General features: G+C 53.5%; 1 protein-coding gene across 1 annotated transcript; it reads left to right on the top strand.

Moving 5' to 3' along the window:
- The first annotated feature begins 3,238 nt into the window (after window positions 1-3,238).
- On the top strand, window positions 3,239-4,957 carry LOC117198471 (cytochrome c oxidase subunit 8A, mitochondrial). The gene is made up of 2 exons (XM_033415305.2): window positions 3,239-3,446; window positions 4,630-4,957. Exons 1-2 carry the CDS (start codon window positions 3,333-3,335, stop codon window positions 4,723-4,725), a joined length of 210 nt encoding a protein of 69 aa, XP_033271196.1. The 5' UTR covers window positions 3,239-3,332; the 3' UTR covers window positions 4,726-4,957.
- Window positions 4,958-10,172: the final 5,215 nt, after the last annotated feature.

The following is a 10,172-nucleotide window of genomic DNA, read 5'->3' as shown; positions in this document are numbered from 1 at the left end:
CTCGGCCTTCTCATTGCAGTGGCTTCTCTTGTTGCAGAGCACAGGCTCTAGGCGCGCGGGCTTCAGTAGTTGTGGCTTGCGGGCTCTAGAGCACAGGTTCAGCAGTTGTGGCGCAAAGGCATGTGGGATCCTGCTGGACCAGGGCTCGAACCCGTGTCCCCTGCATTGTCAGGTGGATTCTTGACCACTGCACCACCAGGGAAGTCCCAATGCTTGCTTATTCTAATGCCAAAGGAAGTGCCCAAAGGACTGGCCTCATGATCCAGTGGTTAAGACCCCGCATTTCCACTGCAGGGGGCGCAGGTTCGATCCCTAGTTGGGGCAGTAAGATCCTGCATGCTGCAGGGCATGGCCAAAAAAAAAAAAAAAGTGCCCAATGTGCAATATTGGAAAATGCAGCAGAAAAAGACCATTTTCCTGCCATCATCTAGAGAGCACTACTGTTCACAACTTGCATGTGTCCTTCCAGACTTTTATCTCTGCATATCTATTTCCCTAGGGATGTTTTCTTTGTTTTAGAAAAACAAGATCCTATCACACATTATGTTTTCCTTGCTTTTCTCTTATCTGTTTTAAAACTTTTTTAACTGAAGTGTAACAGGCATACAGAAAAGTGCACAAGTCGTGAATGTCCAGCCACTCATGATGGAATTATCACGGGTGGACGCATTCTTGTAACCAGCCCCCAGAAGCCCCTTCATGCCTCTCCCGATCCTATGCCCTCCTTCTTCCCCCAGGATCCCCACCACCTGACTCCCCGCCCACCACAATAGCTTAGTCCTGCCTGCAGTTGCACTCTATATAAACAGGACCACACAGTCTGTGCTCTTGGACATCTGACCTCTTCTGCTCAACATTATATTTGTGGGAACCATCCATGTTGCAGCTGTAGTTTGTTCATTTTCACTGCTGTATAGTGTTTCATTATATAAAATACCACCTGGGTTCACTGCTTTCTTGTTGATAGACTGTCCCTAGTTTTGGGGAGGGGTGGGCTGCTGGGGGACTGGGGAGAGAGCAGAGACGTTGGTATTAATCCAGCTGCCTTATTTAACCTCTGCAAGCCTCCTTCCTCCTCTCTGACAGGAGTTCTGAAAGAAGTCACATCACGGGGCCACGAGGAAAGCCCTGGAACAGAGCACAGGGGTACCAGCTCAACATACATTCACTCTTTTTCCTCTAGACGCAGGCGGAGGAGAGGAACATGAGATTCCTCAAGGGAGTAACCCAGGGAACCACAGAAAGGCCATCCCTTCCCAAAGCCTCTCCAGGGCTCTTGCCTGGCAGTACTCTAATCTGGGCGTTATTACTTTGTTCACAGGACAAAAGCCTGACAAAGCCCCCGTAGGGCCGCAGGGAGGTCCCTGTCCCTTCATTCTCCCAGGGGCAGGCAGCTGGGGTCTGGGTCTCCCAGCCCTGTGTGCCTAGGCTATGCCCCTTGGGATGTGGGGGGAGGTGCTTAGAAGCATCTGTCCTGGGCTGTTTGCATCTGTCCTGGGCTGTTTGCCAGGGCCCAGGGCAGGGTGAGGGCAGGGGGCCTGGTAGCTGGTGGTGAGGCTGGACCAAGACTGCTGGACATTAACAATACCCACAAATAGGGTGGGGGAGATGGGGAGGGGTGGAGAAGGGCCCTGGATGGCTCAGGGCCTGGGAGCCCACCTCTCCAGAAGAAGCTCAGACACAGACCGCCCTCTGGGGCACTCTGGGTCCATTCCCACCTCTCTGTGAGTACACCCCTTCTCCCATGGGGCCAAGGCTTTTCCTCCAAAGCCCCTGTTTTCCGGGTCCCTTGCCGCCTCACCTCATCCCCATCCCCTTTAGCAGCCTTTGATGCTATTGACCACAATATCAAAACTGGAACTGCTGGAACTTCCCCCTCTTGGCGGTAACTTTTGTGGTGGTTAAAAGCATGGGTTTTGGAGTGGATAGACCTGCCCTGGAATCCTGGCTAGGCAGCCTTGGAGCTGCGTGACCTTGAGCAGGTCACCCAGTTCTCCAGGCTTATTTCCTCATCTGTAAAACATTTGAAATAATAACAGCATCTCCCTTGTGACATTGTTGTGAAGGTGGAGTGAGATTATATAGGTAAGGCCTGGCTCAGTGGCTGGCCCCTCACCCCCTTTCCTGTTCTCCTCTACCTATTGTTCAGTCTCCTGCAATTCATAAACGTTCTCTGAGTGTCTGAGTGTGTGCCAGGCCCTTTGGAGACAGTGGTGAACCAGATACAGGCTCTGCCCTCACATGGCTCCCAGCCTAGAGACAGGGATCACTCCCGTGGGCAGGGGCTGCTGAGCACAGAGGCGGCACAGGCCTGGGGTGGCCAGGGAAGGCTTCCTGAGGCAGTACCACCCCTGTTACTTCCTATCATATCATCGCACTTTCAATAGCTTCTCATTAAGTGTTCGTCTCTTGTCTGTCTCTTGCCTCTGGAATGTCAGTTCTGTGGTAAGGGAGTCCTTGTTCACCTTGTTCACTGTGTGTCTAGAACAGTTCCTGGCAGATGGTAGGGGCTAGGAAACATCTGATGAATAAAGTAAGCTGTAACAGTTAGTGGAAGCCTGGGAGTAGGAGCTGGAGTGGTGAAAAAGGAAGGCTATGTAGGTAAGAGCTGAAAAAGTGTTCTGTAGAACGTAAGATACAAAGAAGCAAAAGGCTTGGGGGTGGGGGGAGGAACCAAAGAGCAAGGAGGAAGGTGTGGAATACTTAGAGATGAGGCTGGAGAATGACGTCCGGGAATTGGGACTTTGTCTGGTAAGCAATGAGGAGCTTTCAAATTAGGTGTATGACTTGGTTAGATTTATGTTTAAAGAGAAAGGAGGAAGGGAGGGAGGAAGGTCGGCTGCTACTGCATGGAGACTGGAATTGGAGAGGGTAATAGTAAAGGGGGAGAGTTCATTTAAGAGGTTAGTGTCAGGCGGTCGGACCAGAAATAATGGAGTCCTGGCAGGGAGAGGGGATTTCTGAGTAGAGATTTGAGAATGAATGGAGGGAGGAGTCAAGAGTGCCGCCTAGGTTTCTGGCTTATGTGATTGGGTGGACCACAGATGTCACTCACGAAGATAGGGGGCTTTGGAGGAGGGGCATAACCGAAAGGAACGCCCCCTATGTGCCCCGCCCATCGGTGGTAGGATGGCGTCGATTGGCTGTTTCGAGGAAGGCGCCAAAAACGGACGAGGGCGGGCGAGAGGTGTATCCTTACGTCACTTCCTAGGGACATCCGGGCCCCTCTTTTCCCGGCCCCACAGCTGCGGAACTTCCGGCTGGGGCCGCCACCTTGACTTCGCGACCTTGGGTTCCGGCTACCAGCTACCTGCAGTCTCCTCAGTGTAGTCATGTCCGTGCTGACTCCACTGCTGCTGAGGGGCCTGATAGGCCCGGCCCGGCGGCTCCCCGTGCCGCGGGCCCAGATCCATTCCAAGCCGCCGCGGGAGCAGCTCGGGACCACGGTGAGGAGCGGGCCGGGAAGGGCATGGGAGATGCCGCCGGCCGCACTTGGTGTCCCGCGGCAGGTTGGGGGCCCGCCGGGTCTGGCGCGCTGCACCTCGCGGCCCGCAGCGTAACGGGGAGCGGCAGTGCTGGTTTGGGTCTGGAGGGGGCGAACGAGGGGATGGTGCCCGGGCGACAGTCGCTGTTCAGTCAGCCTCAGGGTCTCGGGTCACACCGTGTCCGTGCAGCCCTGTCGCTTCCTCGCTGTGCGGTCTCGAGCAAGCTTCCTTAGCCCTCTCTGAACCTGTTTACCCGTCGGTTCATTGGGGGATGCCTGACGGCTGTCAGCGCTCTCATTGTTACCGCTTTTATTTATTTGGGGTGGGGAAGAGGACCCCAACAGGCTTTAGTAATTCCCAGAAACGTGGGAGAGTTTAACCCTTAGTGACTTTCACCTGTTTGGCGCATTTCTACATTTGCCTCAGTGGCAGAACTCGGCCTTGAGTGCGAGTGTTCATTGTCCAGGTTAGTGGGCTTCCGGTTAGGAGCAGAGCCCGGAGAGCGCTGCGGCGGAGGAAATAACAGTGACGGTAATTGCAGCTGAGTGCCTGCCGCGTGCCAGGCGCCGTGCTAAGACTGCTGTGCTGGGCTCATTCGGTCCTCCCAGTCACCCCAAGAAAGGGCCCTTTTCTCCATTTCGTGGCTGAGGGAGCGGAAGTTTAGGAGCAGTGTATTGACTTGTCAGAGTCACACCTTCAGTGGCAAAGAAGGAATTTGAACTGCAGTCTGACTCCAAGTTGTGCTGTGATCTTAACTGCTATCGGGAATATGGAAGTGGCTTTAAAAAACGCTTACCTCTAGCCCCAAAGGTTTGGGAAGGGAGGGCTTTTTAAGACAAGGAAGGGGAGGTGCATTTTTTTAGAGTTATTGGTCTGTGCGAGGTCCCTGGGTCCCAACAGACCAGCTTTGCTCCTGTCCCTTCACTTTATCATCTGGTGGTGGATTTCCCCTAAGCCAGGCTGACCCCCACCCCATATCTGACCCTTTACCTTAAGGCCTAGAGTGGGCCTTGGATGCTCTGGCCCTCCTCTGGAGCCTGAATCTTGACTCCTGGAGGGGGCTGTCTGGGCAGACTGCTTGGACTACGAGAAGCCTGGGGGAATCCTGACTCTGAGGGTTCCTTTTTTCTTGTGCTCTGTGTAGGATATCGCCATTGGGCTCACCTCCTGCTTCCTGTGTTTCCTCCTGCCGTCGGGCTGGGTCCTGTCTCACCTGGAGAGCTACAAGAAGCGGGAGTGACAGGAGCTGTCCTCCCCCTCAGCCTGTGACCTGAGCACCCGGCCTGTCCTGATCATGTCTGCTGCCTTCCTGGCCGGCCTCCCCGGGATCCCGTCCTTCAGTGACAGGGCCCTCTTCTGCAGTCGTGACCTCTTCATTCCTCCATGTTGACATCCTGGGACCACATGTATCCGTTTAGAAGGCCCTGCTCGGTAGGGCCTCCCTTGTAACAATAAAGCCTGTTTAAACCCTGCTTCAGAGGGAATTCCCTGGCGGTCCAGTGGTTAGGACTCCGCTCTTTCATTGCTGAGGGCCCGGGGTCAATCCCTGGTCAGGGAACTAAGATCCTGCAAGCTGTGTGGCGTGACCAAAAAATAAATACATAAACCCCGCTTCAGAAACTCATCATGCCTTTGGCCTGGGCTCCTGCCTCCATACTTGAGCTGAGGATGGTGTTGGGTGGGGTGTGGAGAAGAGGGCCTGGCTGGCTGCCTGGCCCTGCCGGCTCACTGCCCTGTGGTAGGTCCAGGGTGCTCAGCTGTTCTCCTCGATACCTGGAAGTGGTGCTTCCATTGCGTGCTTTCCTCTGTAAATGTTTTCTGGCTTCTGTGGAAAACAAATCCTGTTGTCGTCCGGCAGCCTTTCTCGCTCCCCCTCTAGTCCTCTTGGTCGTACCAAGCTCGGGGCTCTGTGTCTGTGTCTGCCCTCTCCCAGTGGGGCCGGCTCTGCAGCTGGAAGCCCGTTCTCTGTGGGGCCGGACTTCCCTGTCCTCTTTGGTCGGTGGGCTTCAGCCATTTCTCAGGTGCTTGTTGCCCTTCCTAGTTGCAGGTGGGCAACGTTACAGTATCTTGCATTTTTATGTCAACCTGGGGCCCCTTTCCTTTTAGCACCGTATCTGTGCACTGACTGGCTTCCTTGTTCTCTTCCTGCCTGCTTCCCTGTGTCCTCCCCTACTCGGCTTGGAGAGCTTGCTGCTCTTCCATCCATCCCAAGGGCCCTTCCTCAGTGATTCTTCCTGGGGCGCCTCTTAGCTGGGACAGGCATGTGAAGCACTTCCCACTGCGCTGGAATTCTGACTGCCAGTGTCTGGAAGGAAGGCTCTGACCTGCTGGACCCACCCCTGGAGGCGGACAGGGCTTTAGTTCTCTGCATCCTCTTTGCTGGGGTGACATGAATGATTTCTGAGCAGACACAGGTTCAGCGTCCCCTGTGGAGCTGCTGGATGGTGGGCAAAGATGCCAGGTGAGAGCTGAGGGGCTCTAGGTTGTGGTTGCTTTAGACCCTGCGAGTCAGAACATGCGTCTCGCCAGCCCCTTTTGCAGGGCTCGCTTTATGTTGACAGGAGCTGAAGGGGGACCCTGCTCTCCCTCGTCTAGCCTTTCCTGGCCTTTTTGTGTGGTGTCCAGTGATGCCTGGTGGCTGTGGGCACAGATTAGGCTGTGAGCTGTCTTGAGTTTCTGTGGTAGCTCCACTGCCCTGCCAAGGGTTTGATTGGGTGTCCCCCATTTTTGCGCCCCTGGATCCCAAAGGGACACAGTGGTCCCCTTGGCCCAGGAGGGCTACCTTAGCCCGAAGCTGTGCGTCTTGAGCCGCCTCTGAGACTGATGGGAAGCCAGTGGTTACAGGCCAGATCTTCAGGACCCGGTCTGAGAAAGCCCTTAGAAAGCCTAATAGCACCTCCAGCCATTGTGCTCCCACACCTGCTGGGTGCTGCAGCGTGCTGAAGGGGGGCAGGGTCGTAGACTTGTGGGTGGGTGGGAGAGTTTTGGATGTGAGTGTGCCGTCATGCTTGGACCACATCTTCCCCTTGTTCTCAGTGGAGCCACTAAGCTTAAATCTGGTCACCTTTCTGTGTCCCTCTCTTATCCCTAACCAAGTCAGAGGCCGAGGGGCCATTCTTTGTAGCAAAAGCAAGGCTCCTTGTGCTCCCAAAGAGCATTTTCTGTGTCTGAGGGTGTCTTGTCAGATCCTGAGTCCGGATGGGTGGAGGTCTGTCCTGATGTGCACACCGGGCGGGGTGGAGGGGTGGGGGGGTGGTTACAGTCATGGCGGATGATATAATGCACAGAATAGTGGGCTGGGAGGAGGCCTGGCTTTGAGGCCTGGCTTGGCCATTTACTATACGACCTTGAGCAAGTCATTTAGCCTCTCCAGGTCTCAGTTTTCACGATTGTAAAACGAAGGTGGCGATGTGGCAGGAAGAATAATGTCTTCCCCAAGATGTCCGTGCTGCCCTAATCCCTGGAACCTTGTGAATATGTTACCTTCATGGCAAAGGGGACTTTGCAGATGTGATTAAAATTAGGCATGTTGAAATGGGAGGTTATCCCCTGGGCCCAGTGTAATCACATGGGTCCTTAAGGTGGACGGGGAAGGCAGATACTTCGCATCTCAGAGATGCCACCTTGAGGACTCTGCCTGCCTTGGGGCTTTGAAGATGGAGAAAGTTGGCCGTGCTCCAAGGAATGCAGTGGCCTCTAGAAGCTGGGAACAGCTCTCAGTTTACAGCCAGCAAGGACATGAGGACCTCAGCCCCAGAGCTGCAAGAAACTGAATTCTGCTAATAGAATCTGCATGAGTGGGAAGCAGATTCTCCCTCAGAGCCCCTGAAAGGGAACATAGCCTACAGATACCTTGATTTTAGTCTGATGAAACCATTCCAGACCTCTGACCTCTAAGACTGTAAAATTATACATTTGTATTGTTCTAAACCACTAAGCTTGTGGTGATTTGTTGTGACAGCAATAAGGAGACAACTGTGTCACTCTCCCAGTGCTGTGAGGCGCTCAGAGGAGAGCTGGCACCAGTGGCTGGATCCTCAACAGACTTGAGCTGAATTGCAATGTGAGGCATTTGCAGCAGGAAGGTGCCCCACGGAGCATGGGTGGTGTGAGTCGGGGTGTGGCGGGGCTCTCCCTTTGCCGCCTCTGCCCCTCCTCTGCTTGCTTCCTGCCTTAGGTGGTGTGAACCCTGCAGGCAAGTATCCACCCAGCCAGTGGCCCTGAAGTACAGCCCCTGCTCAGCTTCATCAGCCTGGGTGCACCATCAGAGCCTCCCTAGACCGTGATTTTGGAGCTGGCAGCCTGTGGACCGTTGTGCATTCCTGCAGCGGCATCTCCAGAGGTCCCTTTCTGGGCTGGGCACGCCCCCACGCCTCCCACTTGGGCAGCTGCCTGACTCCCAAGCCTGTCTTGGGAAGGATCACTGGGGCCTCATCTTTGGTGCACCTTGAGCCTTTCTCCTGGCCATGACCCCCCTGTGAGGACTGTGGCTTTCCCAAGGCCCATACCATCTCCTGTTGCCTGGCCCCTTCCCCTGAGAGGTTGGGTGGGCCTGGAAGCCTTGTGGCTCTCTAGGGCCTCTGTGCCGTTCCATAAACTCTTCCTCTGTGGCTGAGGTTTCAAAGTCCCTGGGTCCTGGTACGGGGTCTCCTCTCCCTCCACCTGACAGAATCCTAGGGACAGGGGTGTGGGGTCTGGACACGTGCCAAGCCTGTGCAGAGGCATCTGTGCCTTGTCGGTTCTACGGAAAAAGTCCTGAGCTGCTGCCTGTCCCCTTTGTGACTATTTCCAACAGCAGCCTGAACCCAAGCACCAGTGCTGCATATTTCATTATAGGCTTCAGCAGGCAGGACCAGCAGTGCTGGACCATTTCTGGGTTTGCAAATTGGGAGGCAGAGACGTTTATCGTCCGGAGCTATGCTGGTGATTCCTGGCAAATGTGCTGTTGGGTTTTAGACGCTTCAGGATAGAGAATCAAAACCTGAAAATGGTAAAAAGTACCAGGAGAGATGGAATGAGGGTAAGAGAACAGTTATTAACTACTAAATAAATTGGCATGGAAAAGAGTGGGGCAAAAGTTGACCATCCTGGGCTGGATTAAGAGCCAAAGTTTCCCCCTGGGCATTTCCTTCCCATTCTGCCTGACAAGAGGGGGAGAGTGGGCAGCAGGTAGGAGGACCCCTCATTTACACACCCTGCATAGATTGAGGGTGCAGGTCTGTTCCTCAAGCCCCAGACCCTTGTGTGGGAGGGAGGCATTTACTTGGCGTTGGCAGCCTGCCTGCAGTCCAGCACTGGGCCACAGATGGATTCCTTCTCACTCTCCAGAGTGTGAGTTCTCTGTCCCCGCCATTAATCCCAATCCCAACTCCCCCTGAATGCCCCCCACCCCTCAGACTCCCTATCACAGTAAGGAGTGGGGGTAAGGGTGGAGTTGTCTTATAGTTATTTTAAAAATTTTGTAAAGCCAAATAGAAATCAAGTTTTTGTCATCAACTATCTTAGCTCATTTGGTAATACCAGTGCTACTGACTGAAGATCTGATTGGCAGTTACAGATTGCATTGTTAAAATTGGGAAAAGGAATGAACACTTTGGTAGGCATGGAATCCAAACAGGGTGGCCCTTTGCTTCCTTGAGTTTAGAAGCAACCCCAAGGCTCAGTGACCCAATAAATAATAATTTGTAATGCGGCTGGGACACAGACTTGGCATTTGTAGCGTTGCTGTGAGAGAGCCACTGTGGGCTGTGTGGTGAGCCTGGGCACCAAATGCCCCTGCTCCAGGGCTGGATGTAGCTGATAAAGACATTAGATCACATTCCGCTCCTGTATTGTCACGAACCGAGGGATTTGATTGGAGCTCTGGCACGGCCTTCTCAACTGCTAACAGACCACCTCACTTCATGAAAAAAGGCCCTCCATAGTGAAAAGCTGACAACCAGAGCCCCAGACTGTAACCTCTCTAAATAACAGCATCTTTAGCATCCAAGCCTTGCTACTTTTTAAGTTTGTTTTAGATAATTCACAATTTTAATAGAATACACAGAAAGATACTGTCTACCTTTTACCCGCTTTTACCCTCTGGGTAACATCTTGCATTTGAAACTATAGTACAGAACATTCCAGGATACGTATATATAATCAAGATAAAGAACATTTCCATCTCCATAAGGATTCTCTCCTATTTCCTTTTTACAATCACACCCACCTCCCTGCTGCCCCCTACTCCTCCCTAGCCCTTGGCAACCACTAATCTGTTTTCCATTCTTATCAACTCCTTTCTTTAAAAAACCCAAAAAACCAAACACCCTGATTTTCTCATAACCAGAAGGGCAGGGAGTCCAAAGTTAGGTCCTTGACCCCAAGGGACATGTTCTCCCTGTCGTAAGCGGGACACCAAAGCCCGCTCAGAACCGGGGCTCAGTGGAGAGGGGCGGTGAAGCCCAGGGCTCTGATATTAGCACGGTTCCTGGTCTTCTCCGCCAGGTGATCCTCAATCGCCTGCCACGAGTTCTGGAGCCCGCAGCAGGAATGTTGCCTTGCGTGATTTTAATTTCATCTTCCTGCTTATCTCAATAACACAATCCGCGCTTCAAACTCCAGTGAAAAGAAAACTGAAGTGGCCCCAGGAGACTCTTATCACCACCCGGCACCTTGGGAGCCTGGGAAGATGGAGCCGAGCGAGTG

This window comes from Orcinus orca, chromosome 8, assembly GCF_937001465.1.
Source record: "Orcinus orca chromosome 8, mOrcOrc1.1, whole genome shotgun sequence".
Lineage (NCBI taxonomy): Eukaryota > Metazoa > Chordata > Mammalia > Artiodactyla > Delphinidae > Orcinus > Orcinus orca.
The sequence above is the reverse complement of the archived record's forward strand: the minus strand, read 5'-3'. Positions and strand labels throughout refer to the sequence as shown.